This window comes from Cetorhinus maximus, chromosome 10 (genome assembly GCF_964194155.1).
Source record: "Cetorhinus maximus chromosome 10, sCetMax3.hap1.1, whole genome shotgun sequence".
Lineage (NCBI taxonomy): Eukaryota > Metazoa > Chordata > Chondrichthyes > Lamniformes > Cetorhinidae > Cetorhinus > Cetorhinus maximus.
Window position 1 is genome coordinate 30,275,622 of NC_135888.1, and position 17,102 is coordinate 30,292,723.

Consider the following 17,102-nt stretch of genomic DNA (forward strand, 5'->3'; position numbering starts at 1 on the left):
GTGCTGCAGTACAAGCTGTGATATTGGTCATTAGACATGGCATCACAGTGGGTTCCACAACTGTGCTGAGATGACCACCTCTTCAAAGTTGGAAAGGATGGGCTTTGAGCATGAAGCCCTGTGCCAAGTTAGTGCTGAATTCATCCTTGCTTCTTGACATTGTGTGCAGGTTTTCCTGTGTACCAAGCATTTGATCATGTACACCAGTCAGCCTTCCTCTGTGGCCTTGGTTATCAAAGTCCTCATCTCTGTCCTCCGTGACAGAACTAGCGTGTGACCTCAACCTTTGGTGAGCTAACACCTGCAATATCTTTTCTAGCCGCTAAACTGCATGTAGGGTCCACGGCTGTGAGCACAAGATTGAGTGATGATTTCTCTTCATCTTTACTATTTTCTTCATGGGTTAAGTTCCAGATATTGGGTGTCTGAAATTAAAAATGAACAAGGATCGGGTTGTGAGGGGAGGGGTGAAAGTAAGAAGTGCTTATATTATCTGCAGCTTGTGAGCCAGAAGAGTTTGTGGGATAAAGGGAAGGTAGATTAAGGTTTGTAGATACCCTCAATTTCAGTCCCCCTAGCTCTGCTAGTGGCCACAATCTCAACGATGCCCTTTCTTGTGGTCATCAGCAGTGTCATTACCATGGATGTTAAACCATGTCTTTATGCTGCATCCTGTTATGTGCTATCTTCCCAAGAAAGAGGGAAGTGTGTCATTGAGTGTCCTGCAATATATTTGGGTGATGTGGCTGTCATGGTTGAATAGCTGCCAGTGTGTGTGAGGTGTGCTTTTCAGGGTTTTGAAACAGTGCTATATGGATGAGCAAAAGCATATAAATTGATGTTTGAGTACTGATTGATAGAGATTGTTGATGGTAGGTGATGGTGGTGTAGAGAATGGATTAAGCTCATGGTGTAGTTGATGGGATATGTCATTGAAGATAAACTAATATTAGTTTGTCATAATGTTAATCATAATTTGTCAGATTGTTAAATTTATTCCTGTGCAGCACCTAAGCTCTTAGAGTAACTTTCCAGCATTGACTTCCATCCTTACTTCTTCCTGTTGCCTCCTGAACATATCTCTGGAAGGCCTCCTGCCCCCTCTCTAGATATAGGGTGCCATTCAGTCATTTCCCAAAATACCACAGCTTGCATTCATGTTTCAAAAATCTCCCACTCCTTCTTGCAACCACTGTGCACCTTCTCTTTAAGAGGTGCAGGCATCCTTTAAGTTAGCCACTAGTCACTTGTGGTATTGGTTCCCCTGCTGATTTGTGCAGTCAGTGAACATTGTAGGTAACACTGGCTGCATGCAGAAATCATTTAAAAGAGCAGGTGGCACCAATTTAGTCTGCTGTCTGCATCACAACGCACAGGCATGGGCGAATTGCCTACAGCAATATCCAGACCTGTTTTCTGAGTTTAAACTAGTTTAATCCCCCAGCTGCCCCCCTGCCTTTCCCCAATTATCATATTCAATTCCAAAAGGGCTATTTTCTACTGTGAAAGGTCTTCATTAATTGCTGGTTTACAGTTACTGGTTGGGATTTGAGTGGCAATGTACCCTGTTTTCTATCTCACCGCTCCTCTTCCATAATAAATTCTCACTCTTTAAAAACAGGCAGCTGCTGCTTCTCTCTCCTTTCTGCTTGACTTCCTCGGACAATGAATTGTTTTCATTTTTCATTCCCTTGGCATTAACTGTACCACTGAGCAACAAGAAGAGAATTCTGCCGCTGCAACCAACATTTGATGTGATATTTGCTCTCCCAAGTTTAACAAGTTTGAAGTGCGCAGACTGTATTTCAGATTTGATTGGGCCTTGCATTTTTTTTGTGAGGGCTACTCGTGCAGCAGCAATTGGAAGATATAATTCTTCCACCAGATCATGGGTTTGAAGCCAGCCAGAATAATGGATGAAAGCCTTTATTCCTGCAAGGATGTGAAAGCCATTCCAGCACTTTCATCTTCCCATACTCTCTGTACAAGGCCATGTGATCTCCTGGGAAGAGGCAAAACATTCATCCCACCTTATTAGTTTTTGATGCTGGTGTTTATGAAGAAATAGATCTCCAGATATAGGTGATTTACCCATAAAATTTAGTCAGCAACCTCCGACTTAACACCAAGTAGGTACTATGGGTTACATGGATTTAGCAACAAAATAATTTTGTTTTGGTTGGAGTTTTAATCCAGGGTGTTGCATCCCATTTTTCTGAGTTTTGAGCCATCAAATTTCTTCTTCAGTAGCATTGAGCCTCTCAGTTTTAATCACATTCAAGTTGTGAATTACTGAGCAATGTTTATCCAACAATCAGTTGATTTTCACTCGATTCCTGAGATTGTACAATATGAACTTCTCAATGAAATATCTGAATATTCAGATAAACCGGATAGGGAAAGTTATTGCTGATGATGCATCAAGCCATATGTTAGGTGTAGAAATGTCTGGCAAAGATACATGGGCTTATTTGAGATCTGCACATATCCCAAAACTGATGCAGAAAGCTCCCTATAAAAGTACATATTGTGCTGTTAGAAAGGAAAATTGTGAGCTCTGGGTCAGCTCTCCTATAGCATATGTCACTGGTACTGATAGCACTGGAACCCTTTCAAAAATTTTTTTATATCTAGCAAATTTTACTTGAACCTTTCACCTTACAATCAGCAATCCTATTACCATCTATACATAGAATAAGTTTCTTTTATATAAGTGTTGCACTGATTTCCAATGTGTTATATACTATGTAATGCTAGATAAATGGCTCATACTAGCAATTTCTTACTTGTTGGCAGCAGTGTTTCCATAGCCAAGTGGAAACTGGATTCTGCTACAGCAAGGGAGGGAAGACTAACAATTGTGATAAGGCACCCTGGGTCATTGTTGCATGTCTCCTACTGGATAAATTGGAACAAGGCTAGGACACATCAGCTGGGGGACTCTTGTTTGGTAGTATAACTAGGGGCAGACAGGAAATAGAATACCTTAAAAAGAGTAAATTCTGCTGATTTGCCTTTGAGATGATTAGTATTGTAATGTTCAGTGGTACATACAATTTAAGAGTGAACTGAAATGGTTTGCCTCTGTTTCTATCTAGATCAACCAGTGACAGATTTTCCATGTGGCTCGCGGGAATGTCCAAATGGAACGGTTTGTAAAGGATACTGGACTGGACCCAACTATGGAATTACAAATTTTGACAATATCCTGTTTGCTGTGCTCACAGTCTTCCAGTGTATCACCATGGAGGGGTGGACTGACATTTTGTACAACGTAAGTACAGTTTAATCACTTCATAGTGGCAGCCATTGTAATTGCTGAGGTGACCTGTTGTTGTCTTGCACCAGTAAGATCTGTGGAATTATATTGAAGTTAAGTCTCAAAATTTCTGCCAGTGCAGGAATAAGCAGCATTCTGAGTGTTCATAGCAAAATGTAGGTTTGACATCGATCTTTCAGATGTTGGACTGTAGCCAGTCTGTTCCAATGGCCAAGTGAATGTTAAAGACCCCATAACATTTTTCAGATAAATGGAGCACTTATTTTTGGCGTTCTAACCAATATTCTTTTCTCAGGCAACATCATCAGAGAACAGTTTAACTGGTCTTTCATCTCATGGCTGTTTGTGAGACGTTGCTGACAAAGAAGAAGAGTGACATTTTGTTTATTGAGCCACAGTCACTGCAGTTCACCAGCAATTCATTGTGCGTTGCAATTTGAAACATTTCACATGACAAGGTGCTAAAAGAAATGGAGTATTATTGTTAAGCCAGAATAGATCAATTAAAGAAACCACAACCAAACCATGTAGAACCTGACCTTGAATAACAATCCAGCTATCACTTGCATTAATGACCATAATGTTATGCTAGAGGGCAAGAAATCAATCCCTTCATTATACTAGATATTAAGCTGTTTATAAGCACCAAGTCACTCATACTTGATATACTGCCACAGGCAATTAAAATCAAAATTAATGTATAATACTTTTGTTTCATAATATGGTTTACTCTATTTTTATACTATAATGCAAAACTATATATCACACAATCATATTTACTGTCCATTTTTATAAGAAAAAATACTCAAAGGCAAGCTTGGAGCCTTAAATCTCTAACCTAAATCATCCAATGTGTTAATGGTAAAAACTTGTAAGGTTGAAAGGAAGTGTTAGTTGGGAGTGCTGCTTTTAGGATAATTACTTCATGCTATTTACTTCTTGTAAAATTTACATACCAGGTCAAAGTTGTATAGAATAAAAATAAAATACTGTGAATGCTGGAAATCTGAAATAGAAACAGAAAGTGCTGGAAAAACTCAGCAGATCTGGCAGCATCTGTGGAGATAGAGAGTTAACACTTCAAGTCCAACATGACTGTTCTTCAGAAGCAGAAGTTGTTTGACTGTAGGTGGGAGAAAGGATTGCTGGAAGTAAGGAGTGCAATGGTTTTGTGGTGAAGGGAATGGCAGAGTGAAAGGAGAAGACAGTATAATGAACCTTATTTTCAGCATAGGTAGGACAAAAGAACAGGAAGATCTTGTGAGTCCTTGAAGTTTAGGAGAAACAAGAAAGAAAAATTCAGAGGAGCATCAAACATGGTATTGATAAATAGAGAGAGAAGAAAATTTGCAATGTCTGTTGGCATGCATCTCAATAGCCACCAACAATGCAACTGTCTTACCAAAATTTAAGCTTGTTACTGATTGCCATGGTGGGGTAGGGAAACACCAAGCATTTAATCCTGTTCATACCTTACTGCATTTTGATTTTGACAAATGTGCATAATAAGGATTCTGGAGGAGTGCCATCACTGTGTAAAGCTAAATTGCTGTAACAGTCAGGGAAAATGAGGTTCAAGTGTATTTTTTAGAGATTAAATTGAACACGTGTGTTTGCTGAAGTAATCAGTCAACGGCAGAATGGCATTGTCGTCACAAGGCATTTTTGTGACTTAATTTTGTACACGTTAGGCTTCTTGGAAGGTCAACTCAACTCTTCCAATGTTGGCCAGACTACCCACTTACCAAATTGGTAAAGGGAATCATTTAACTTCCTTTTGTCCCTTCAGTATTAGTCTGCAGATGCATTCTGTTTTAGCTGGTAAATTGGTTTGTGCAGATACCCAAAATTATGGCCGTGAGAGTGTATCATTTGTGTACTGTACTGAAATACCTACTGAGTGTTGTAATAACTGATGCCCCTTTTTGTGCTGGTACTAACTGCACTGTGTTGTCAATAAATCTTGTACATAATCGCCGTGCTTGGAGAAATAGCAGTTGGAAATTTACTTCTAACAGCAGGAACAGCATTTGGAGCGTGTCAGCAACTTAAGAAGCTCAATTACCTTGTCTGCTTTCACAGTTTTGGACAGCACATATGGTGCAATGAAGAAGTGATATATCACAAAAGCATGTCAATTTTATCTTAAAATTTTCACCCTTATTTTCAAACCCCTCCATTGCCTCATCCCTCCCTATCTTTCTAACCTCCTGCAGACCAACAAACCTCCAAGATCTCTGCACTCATTGCATTCTGATCTCTTGTGCATCCTGATTTTCATTGCTACATCACCGCTGGCCTGAACTGTAAGCTCTGGAATTCCCTCCCTAAACCTCTACCTCGCTTCCTCTCACTTCTCCTTTAAGACATGCCTTAAAACTTACCCCTTTGACCAAGCCTTTGGTTAACTGTCTGGCTATCTGCTTGTGTAGTTTGGTGTCAAGTTTTGTTTGATAACACTCCTGTGAAGCAGCTTGTGTTTTTTACCTTGTTAAACCTGCTATATAACGACTTAAATTTATGTTGCGTCTTTAACGTAATAAAACGATTAAAGTCCTTTTTAGGAGCATTATAAAGTTAATTAGACATTGAGCTATGTAAAGCAATATTAGGGCAGCTGACCAAAGCTTGGTCAAAGAGCTATGTTTTAAGGAAAAAAGAGAGGTAGAGAGATGGAGAGGTTTAGAGAGTTCAGGGCCTAGGCAACTTAAAGCACAACCACAAGGTTAGAACAATTAAAATCTCAGATGCTTGAGTGGCCTGAATTAGATGATACCAGATATCTCAGGGCTGTGAGGATGGAAGAGATGAGAAAGATGAGGAGGGTCAAGGCCATGGGGGGGATTTGAAAACATAGATGAGAATTTTAAAATCAAGATGTTGCTTGACCTGGAACCAGTGTCAGTCAGTGGGTACAGGGTTGATGGGTGAATGGTACTTGGCATGAGTAAGGACTTGGGAAGCAAAGATTTGGATGAACACAGTATACAGAGGGTAGAATATGAGGTCAGTTAAGAGAGCATTGAAATAGTCAAATCTAGAGGTAACAGAGGCATAAATATAAACACAAGTTCTTACTTTTAGAAATCTATAAAGCATATATTGAAGTCAATTAACAAGTCTAGATGTCAGCAATCCTGTACAGATTATATATTCTGTCATTGTTATAATGGGACGTGAACAAGTAGTGCGTGCCTACGGACGATCTGCAGTATACTACTGTAAAGAAGTTTGTATAAGATACTCATGGACCTGAATGCTGTCTATAAAATCTTCTCCATGTTTTAGTGGTTAAGTTAATTCTTTTAATGTGTGCTTTATTTTAATTTCTACTATAAAGCTCAATCAGTAAAATTATTTCAATTTTTTGATATTAAACTTAATTTGTCAAAAGGAATGGCTGTTGATTTGAACAATTTGTGTGACAAAATGGCACCATGAACAGTGTCATTCAGTTAGAAGGAGAAGAGAAGAGCTCTTATTTCCTGTTATAGTATTTGAATAACATGACACCCACGCATAGAAAAGATACTGTGGGTGTCTGAATTTTTTTATTCTCCCTTTCCCTTTTGGTTGCTGTTATGTGGCGGGCATAGTTCAAGAGTTCTTTGGTGTTCGCTTGAACTTGAAATCCTCCTACAATTGTTTTGACAGACCATCGAAAATTACATCTAAATTTCCAAGAAATATAATTTAAACACTGGGGTACACAAACATTTTTTCGCTCAGGAAGATATAATTCTTTATTTAAAATTGCATGATAAGTTGGGACAGAGTATGATATCTTCTCTGTTTTTTCCTGGGATGTGAGCATTGCTGATGAGACCAGCATTTATTGACCCTGAGAAGATGGTGATGAGCCACCTTCTTGAACCGTTGCAGTCTGTCTGGTGAAGGTACTCTTATAATGAAAGGCCTATTTTTTTTCATATGCTTCAGAGAAGAGTCCACAATGACCTGGAGCTCAGTCTCTGAATGAACTTGAACACAAGCGTCATCTACATACTGGAGCTTAGTAACTGAAGTTGGAGTGATTTTGGTTTTAGATTGAAGGCAGCATAGGCTGAACAGTTTCTCATCTGTCCTGTAAATTATCTCCAAGCCTGTGGATAACTAGCTGGAGGTGAGTTTGTAGTATTGCAGCAAGGAAGGAGGACAGGGTTGGTGTGATGACACAGCCTTGTTTGACTGATCGGGACTGTTTTAGTTCTGTTGGCTTCATATCATGTCATGCGAGCTTTGCCCAAAAGCAAGTCATTGGCTCATTGTCTGACAATGCCCCACTGAGCTGTTTCCTTGGCAGCTTTTGACAGCGATGTGTTGCCATTGCCTTCCACGCTCAGGGGCAGGGCAAGGAGGCAGGTCCCAAGTTTACCTCAGCTGGAACCCCACGCTGGCCATCTAGCCAACTGAGCTAACTGGCCCCCTTCCGTTTGCTTGTGACCAATCAAAATAGGGAAGGTTCATTCAGGGACCAGCAACTACAGGCCAGTTAGTTTAACTTTGGTGGTGGGGAAGCTTCTTGAAACAATAATTCAGGACAAAATGAATAGTCACTTGGGCAAATGCGGGTTAATTAAGGAAGGCCAGCACAGATTTGTTGAGGGAAAATCATGTTTAAGTAACTTGCTGAAGATTTTGAGGAGGTTACAGAGAGGGTTTGTAAGGGTAATCTGTTGTTGTGATGTACATGGACTTCCAGGAGATGTTTAATACAGTGCCGCACAGCAGACTAGTGAGCAAAGCTGTAATAAGGACAGTAGCAACATGGATATAACATTGGCTGAGTGACAGGAAAAAGAGAGTAGTGGTTAATGGATGTTTCTTTGGACTGAAGGAAGGTTTGTAGTGGATTCACCAGGGTCCCTGTTGAGAAAACTTAGCAGATCAAACAGCATCTGTGGAGAGAAACAGAGTAAACTTTGCAGGTCGATGACCTTTCTGATCTTACCATTCTTATTTCAGAATTCCTGCATCTGCAGTATTTGCTTTTGTCCCTGTTGGGACCCTTACTCTTCGTGATGTATATTAATGACCTAGACCTTGGCGTACAGGGCACAATTTCAAATTTTGCAAATGATACGAAATTTGGAATCATTGTGAACTGTGAGGTGGATAGTGTAGAACTTCAAAAAGACATAGACAAGTTGGTGGAATGTGTGGACAAGTGGCAGATGAAATTCAATGCAGGGAAGTGTGAAGTGATTCATATTGGCAGGAAGAATACGGAGAGACAATATAAAATAAGGGATACAATTTTAAAGTGAGTGCAAGAGTAGAAGGACCTGGGTGTATATATGCATACTCATTGCAGGTGGCAGGACAGGTTGAAACAGTGGTTAATAAAGCACACAGCATCCTGAGCTTTATCAATAGGGGCATAGAATACAAAGCAAAGAGGTTATGTTATGTTAAATTGGTATAAAACACCAGTTTGGCCTCAACTGGAGTATTGCTTCCTGTTCTGGGCACCACACTTCAGGAAGCATGAGAAAGCATTAGAGAGAGTACAGAAAAGATTCAGGAGAATGGTTCCAGGGATGAGGAACTTCAGTTCTTCAGGAGAAGCTGGGACTGTTTTCCTAGGAGCAGAGAAGGTTGGGAGGTGATTTGATAGAGGTATTCAAAATCATGAGGGCTTTGGACAGAGTAGGAAGGAACTGTTCCCATTGGTGGAGGGATGGAGAACAAGAGGGCCCAGAGTTAGGGTAATTAGTAAAAGAAGCAATGGAGACATTAGGAGAAACTTTTTCACCCAGTGAGTGGTTAAGATCTGGAATGCACAGCCTGAAAGTGTGGTGGAGGCACATTTTCTTGAGGTATTTAAGAGGGAATTGGATTATTATCTGTAAAGGAGGAATGTGCAGGGCTATGGGGAGAAGGCAGGGGAGTGGCACTGGGCGAATTGCTCATTGTCAGAGATGACGCTTACACAACGGGCCGAATGGCCTCCTCCTGTGCTGTAACAATTCTGTGATTCTATGCGAAGGCACCGAACACATTGAGAGACTTCGTTGAGAACACACAGAGGCAAAGTCAAGGATTCGGAGAGAGTGCACAGACCTCCAAACAACTCATCTGGCTGACCCTTCAAGCACTACCTGCCCCACATGTGGCAGAGTCTGCAGATTGTGCATTGGACTTATTAGCCATCCCAGAACCCATCGAACCGGAGTAGAAGCAAATCATCCTCAATCCCATAATAAGTAAGAAGACGACTCCTGTGGTGTTGTTAGATAGAGAGTTCCAGGACTTTGACCCAGTGAAGATGAAGGAATGACGATATAATTCACTCCCTGCATTTAGACTAACAAAATCGTCATCCAGAGAAAGAAAGCTTACGGATATCCTCAGAATATGAAATTAGCCTTTAGATAATTTCCTGGGATATTCAGAATCATGCAAAGGCCAAGATGTGTAACGAACCAACATGTGGTTTATATAACTCCCACAAGAATGAAGTATGAATGTTTCAGTAGTAATATCTGAATCTAAAACATCTTGAATCCAAAAAGCACATTGCTTATTTTTTGTGCAGGTGTAGTTCAAACTATTTATTTTCCTAGTGCATGTCAACATCAGGACATATTTGAAGTGCATGTGATTATTGAAATGTTGTAATGCTGGATTATATTGAACTCCTGATTGGAAGGAAATGTTAAGATCATTAAACTTTTATAGCCTTGGTGTTTTTAGATGGTCTTAGTGTCTCCATGCATTTCAGAAGGATGAATTATTTCATCCTCTGACTTTAACCAGCGGGCTTTCGGCAAAATTCCATAGACTGGAAGAATTTATATCATATGAACACTGGATATAAAATTTTCAAGTGATTAACTGCAGCTAACTGTTAATACTGCAGGTTTATTGATGTCTCAGCTATTAATCTTTTCTGAGCATCATCAAACCCAGAATAAGGAGCACATGAACAATTGTCATCTTGCTGATGGCCAAAATGGTAATGAACCTTGACATGAAATTGAAACAACACATATCATTATAAATAAAAGTGCTCCTTAAAGTTTAAGCTAACGTTCTGATAGTTATCGATTGCTCGGGTTTTACTGTGGTAGTTTAAGGTGCTTTTTGAATTGATAACTAAACTGTGGCAAAAACGCAAAATATTGGAAACGCTCAGCAAGTCACACAGCATCTGTGGTGAACGGTGACAAGTTAATGTTTTGGGCACACACGTCCTCAAAACTCGAAGACATTACTGATCAACAGCTTAGAGAAGGAACAGAGCAAGAGAAAGGTAAACTAAAATAGAAAAAAAGAGAATGAGCTACAAGGCAATTAGGTGGAAAAAAGGAGATGGTTAACTGAGTGAAGTGATAATATTAGACAAAAGGAGGCCGGGTGAGAGAAATTAAGAGAACTAAAAGATATATGAGACACAGAGAACGTCCGAATGATTAAAGCAACTTAGTTAACTGGAAGCATGAAAACATGCCAAAGTAGATCAGGGTCCAGAGTCTCCAGGAGCAGAAATTTGTCTCAGCAGTGACACAAAATGGGTGGTCCCGGATTGGCCACCTGTTATACGTAGCACATGGTGTTCAGTTCCATCATAGCCAATGGGATTAAATAGCAGGCTCTGTGTATAACAGGCAACTGATCCCACAATGCCTGTTTCGTGCCACTGCCTGTTATGACGCGGAGGATGATATGTGCCAGGCGGGTCAAATCCATGAGGGAATCTTGATCACGCAGTTTTGCAATTTGTATTTTGTTTCAAGATGATAGCCCTGAATTCAGATGTAATAAGTCCACCAAGACTTCAGAGATTTTTTAGAAAACTAAATGAAACATGCATTAACAAAAGAAAAGATTTCAAGCATAGGCCTTCAAATTACTACAATAAAAACTCCTAAACCCCTAATTAATCTGGCTTCCAGTTACACCCCCGTTAATGCAACAGTAAAAAAAAACTAAACTAGATTTTAAACAGATCCAGGAAAATCAACACAATACCCTGGGCAGTAGAATTCATGGCTTTTCCCAGCTTTGGTTTCTGTAGACAGCAGGCTTAATGCACAAATACTGGAGGCTTTTCACACTTCTGTTAGATCTTACAATGCCTTCCCTAACGCATAGCCTCATTCTCCTTTATACATGTCTCTCCCTTTTAATGTAAATTCCATTGTTCCCATAAGTCTTCGGAACTTTACCTTTCTCATAATATAAATCTTTCCATGGTGCTAATATTGTCGATAACCTTTGAGAAAAATAAACACACTGCTTGGCCTAGCTTCTCTGGCTAGGCATAAACAGCCTACCACCTCTTTGAAATTCAAACTGCCCTGATTTATCTAAAAATGCAAATTCTCCTCACCCCACATTCTAAGATTTCAGCCATGTTTATGTATTTAGCATTTCAAACCTAGCTTCTTTTGATGAGTCAAAGCCTCCAGACCAGCTGTCTCCAATTCAATTAAATCCCCCCCCCCAACACACACACTACACAGAAACTATCCAAACTCCAAAATCACAACAATATTGTGAGAATTATTATACTGTTGTGACACTGCCTGAGATGAATGGAAGATGAGTGGAAGATGAAAGGAAATCAGCTCCGAGGGTGATGTACCTATCGGGGAGGGTGGTGGCAGTGAGGGTGGTGGCAGTGAGGTGCTCTGTCCCAGTAAAAGCAGAAATATACTTCCTCCCATGCATGGAAGCACTGGTACACTCTGCTGGGACTGCTTTCTTGTTCCAATTCATTCTGTTATCTTAAATGCCAGAGGACACAGGCATCAATTGATACAGCCACAGAATCAGGTCTTTAACAAGCCCATGTTACATGACTCAACATCAGTACTCAGGTAAATTATACTACTAGATTCCAATATTACACTATTCTTTATTGAGTTCACAATTCACTATCAGAGCTCAAGCGCATCACACTCCACAATCCAGTGTAACCACAAACAGTGGTTCACTCAAAATTCTTATAGCAATTCTACCTTTGATCTCTACATTTTCTGCATACTGCCACTTGATCACAATAGCTCAAAAGACACATGTGACATTGAAGCAACAACATGGATCCAGGAAGAAACACTTACCCCAACCCAATCTCTCCTAATCATTCTGTTACCATGGTTATATGGTCCAATTTTGCTTGTCCAAGTACTTTAGTACAATAAATGCAGTTACCAGGCCAACATCTTCCCAGACCCTGAAGACCTGGATGAAAGACCATTACATTTTGCTTCAAATCCTCATCCTCGTCTTAGGCCTTCTTCACAAAGTGTCCCTGTTCAGCACAAAGCTGTTTTAACTCATTGTGTGCTGATTCCACAAACAATAAGTTGCACAGATAGTGTAAACCCATATTCCCATACACTAGTTTACCAAAACCTACTGTGAGAGAGAAAATGAGAGCTTGCATTAAGGCCTGAAATTGTTGAACATTAAGGCCATAAGGCTGGAAGGTGCCTAGTAGAAAGGTGAGGTGCTATTTTGGAAGCTTACTTTGAACTTTACTGGAACAATGTGGAAAGCCAAAGACACAGAGGTCAGAATGGGAATGGGAAGGAGAGGTAAAGTAGCAAGTGACTGGGAGCTTAGGGTCACACTTTTGGACAGAAAAGTATTCAGAAAAACAATAACCTAATCTCCTTTTGGTCTCCCCCAAAATAAAGGGGACCGCATGTGAGCAGCGAATACAGTATAGTCGGTTGAAGGGAATACAATGGTTTCCAATTGATTGCAGCCTAGGGAGACCGCAACAATGCAACCTCCTGGAGAAGCATAGAATCACTGACAGCAACTTCAGGATCTCCATGTTTAAATGCACATACGCGTACTCCAGGAGTTTCAGAGGAATAATGATGGTGAACGCTGACAGTTTTGCCGTGATTGCTACTGCAAAGTCTGGGCCTATGCATTATCTTTACTCACCTTTCATCAGTCTTGGTATCACTGCTGTTGAAAAATAGATGCGTTATTCCAGCACTTTGCTCTCGTTTTACCTCATTCAGCCTATTCTGTTGTGGATTTAGCAACGCCAGTATTAATAACAAGTTTTACCTGATGGTTGTTGTTATCAAGTGATTTATTTGCAGCAGTATACCAGTAAATATGCATCTATCATGGGCCCTTTCTGCCATATGCACTTTAATGCATCTTAGATGTGATGTGCTTTCTGCTATCAAATGCCTTTTTTTCTGCTGTGCAACAGTGCCTGCTGGAGTGTTTCATTGAACAGTGACAGACTAAGAACGATCACTGCAACTCTGCTGCTGACAGAAAGTGAGAATAAGCGGAAAAGGTGTCATGAGTAAATGACAGACAAATTTGCCGATGGAGACACTCACCCTATCTCATTAAATAAACAAGGCCCATTGTATTTGTAGCTTATTTCAAAATATAAACTCAAAACAAGTTTGTAGAAACATAGGGCAGAATTTTCTGGCCCCCTCCACCACCAGGATCACCCATTCCCGCCAAAAAGTCGATGGACTTTTGGCGGGGCTGCCGAAGCTCCCACGGCAGGTCCCGGCACGATGGGGCCGGAAAATACTGGCCATATTGTCAGCAGTTCTCAGACCGAGTGTTAAAATTCACTGCAGCTCTAGTGTGTGATAGTGTATTTCCAACTTTTTTAACATTTAAATGCCGATTAAATTAGTTAATATTTGCCTAATACTAATGATGAGTAAGTTTCCAGAAAATACAATAAGAGGATAAAATTCCTGCTAGAGAGAGGCGTTAATTAATGACAATCAACGTGGATTTGTAAATGATAGGGCATATCAGAAAAATTTAATAAGAGTCCCTTGTGGAAATTACTGAAAGTATTGACAAAGGAAATTTTGAGTATCTTGATAAAATCAAGAAATATGGTATTAAAGCACGTGAGACAGCATGGGTAGGAAGTTGGTTAAAGGGTAGAAAACAAAGTATGGTTAATGGATCTTTTTTCAATTGGAGGGGATGGAATGAGTCAAACAGTGGGATCATGAGCAGTGCTACGATCCCTGTTCTACATATTAAACAATCTGCACTTCATGCACAAGATCAACATTTGCAATAATATTAGAGTTTGTGGACTATCGTTGACTTCAGGGGACCCGCTGACAGTTTCGCCAATATTACCACCACAAAATCCAAGCCTTTAAAACAACCCTGAGCAAAGAGGTAACGCTAAACCGATATACATTATGGATTAGGTCGCTGTTAAAGCATTGTGTCTAATTTTGAGCGCCTGAAATCAGGAAATGTGTCACGGCCATGGAGAGGCTGCAGAATTGATTCACTATGATGGCAACAACTTGCATTTAGATAGCACCTTCAGTAATACTCCCTAAGGCTGAGATAATAAGAGGTTTTAACTTTGGGCAGAGACAAGAGAAATTGGGGCTCTTTTTCTTTAATCGATGGAAATTAACATAAGCTCTGATAGATGTTTAAAATTGTGTGGGGCTACGATGAGTTAAATCAGGAACTAGTCATTTGGTAGTACAGAACTTGAGTGTTGCTGAAAATTGAGACATGTCTAAGCTTTTCGTCTTGCAGTCATCAAGACACTCACAAGAATACCAATACAAGGGAGAAAACAACAATTTATACTGTATGTGAAAAGGGTGTTGATTGGTTGGCAAATAGCGTTGCCATGGAGAATGCACCACTGATGGTGACTGACAGTTAACTGCCAAGCATTGTTTGAAATTTAAACCAGGCAGCTTGACCCTAATTGGTCAAGGCATTGCCCTGAGGAATGAGTTAGCGAATGGCTGTCACTTATTTTGTTTAGCTGAACAGGTGCAATGTATGTACATGCTTTTTCTGTCTGCAAAGAACAGGGCCTTGTATATCAATATATGTAGCTTACAGTACACACAAGTGTGCCACATTGCAAGCCTGACTGACTATCTTAAATTGGTTGTCAGTGTAATTCTTAGCACATTGAGGATTATTTAGCAAATGTTGTCCAATCGCAGAATCACATCGAATGTTGGACACTGTGTTTTGAGTTTTGCAAGCACAGGCTGGTTGGGGACAGTCTTCCCATTGTGAACAGCAGCTGGGACATGCTGTTTGATACGATCTGTTAGTCTTTGGGACATACAACCTTCATACCTAGCATCAATCTGGCACTGAAATTCATATACCACACTACTCATTTGTGTGATAGGCAGAACATCTTTTTGGCTTGATGGCAGCATGCTGTTAGTGGCAAATACCACCTGTGTTCCGACCGCATAGTAGCAGCGTGAAACTTCATCTATTGCTCAAATTTTTGAGATACCTTGCTGTTTCAAGGTAATTGGAGGTAGATTGGGCACTTTTCAGGGCTGAAAGTGATGGCCTGAGGCCCGTTCATGAGTTTGCAGGATATACAGTGTGAAATGATCTGATCAGGGTAGCCATTATCCTGCAGGTTGGCTTTGATGTGCCCTATTTCAGCATCAAGCTTACATGGTGAGGAAATGGCTCGGACCCTAGGTACAAGGTTGCTGATAAGACCAATCTTACAGCGTGTGGAACTGTAAGAATTCCAACACCTATATTGACCAGTGAAGGTAGGCTTACAGAAGATCGTAGTAGAGAACCCCCTGGCAGATTTATGATACGTGGACAATACATAAGCTATGTTTAAATCCATAGCTGCATGGAACAATTTTCTTACATGTCTTAATGGGCTCCATCCTGCGTTCAAATTCACCTTTGAAATGCAGCAGTCAAATTAACTCCCCTTCCTTGACATACTGGTTGAGAAATCTGCCAGGGGATTCTCTACCACAAGCCTACCTCCACTGGGTGGTGGGGGAGGTAGTACGGAGAGGGGGGTGGAGGAGGGAGAATGTGGCAACCGAGGAAGTAGGTATAAGGATGGAGGAAGGTGTAAGGGAAGGAGTTTGGAGGGGGAAGGGGTTCAGAAGGGGGAAAGACTTTGGGTAGAGGAAGCAATTCGGAGGGGTCCGGGACTTTGGGGAGAGGAAAGAATTTGCAGGGGGAGGAAGGAATTCAGAGGATGGGGGGAGGGGGGGGGGGAGAAGGAGTCCAGGGGGGGAAGAAGGAATTTGGAGAGGGGAAGGAATCCAGGGGGAGGAAGGAGTTTGGAGGGGGGAAGGAGTCCACAGGGAGGAAGGAGTAAGTGTGAAGGAAGGAGAAAAGGGGAGGAAGGAGTAAGAGGGGAGGGATATCCAGGTGAACGTGCAAGGGAAGGGCCCGTGGAGTCAATGACTGCCTTCTGGGTAGTGAAATGAGGCTGGGCATGGTAGGAGGGAATTGTGAGAATGAGAGGGGGCAGGGTGAGCCAGTAGAGTGGGAGGGTGAGGGTGCAAAGGTAGTGGTAGAAGGTACGGTGAGGGTGGTTGGTGGAGACTCAGAGGCAGACACGGACCCTGGGGGTGAGAAGGGAAAGGTTGGGGAGGTCAATGTGGATGAGGGTGGGATTCTCGGGAAGACAGGGAACGTACACATTCACCTGGACGTCCAGGAAAGAAAAGGTGATGGTGAGGAGTTAGAAGGTGATGCTAGGGGGGTCAACAGTGATTGGTGAAAAGGACATGGGTGACTTGGGTGGAGAAAGAATGGGGGAGCTGAAGGCATACTTCACTACTAGCATCTTGCAAAATCGAAAGTGATGGAAGCCTCATGTTGGCTGGGGACAAGTGCTACATGGGAGTGCAATCAGTGGGTGGGTGGAGATGCAGGTCAACTCAGATGGACAACTGAAAGAGAATCCCAGCAGGTAGTATGGAAAATGTTTGGGACATTGAGATGAGTGTGATAGAGGAAGGATCCACGTGCGTGGGAGAGTGCTTGTATGAGGCTCCAAAAGGCCCTGACACACACACACACACACACA

General features: G+C 41.2%; 1 protein-coding gene across 1 annotated transcript in view; it reads left to right on the top strand.

Annotated features, from left to right (window-relative positions):
• Positions 1–17,102, top strand: part of cacna1ba (calcium channel, voltage-dependent, N type, alpha 1B subunit, a) — a 721,116-nt gene that overhangs the window by 319,985 nt on the left and 384,029 nt on the right. The window contains exon 8 of the mRNA XM_078550316.1: positions 3,099–3,274. Within this exon, the coding sequence (XP_078406442.1) occupies positions 3,099–3,274 (176 nt within the window). The remainder of the gene's footprint in view (positions 1–3,098; positions 3,275–17,102) is intronic.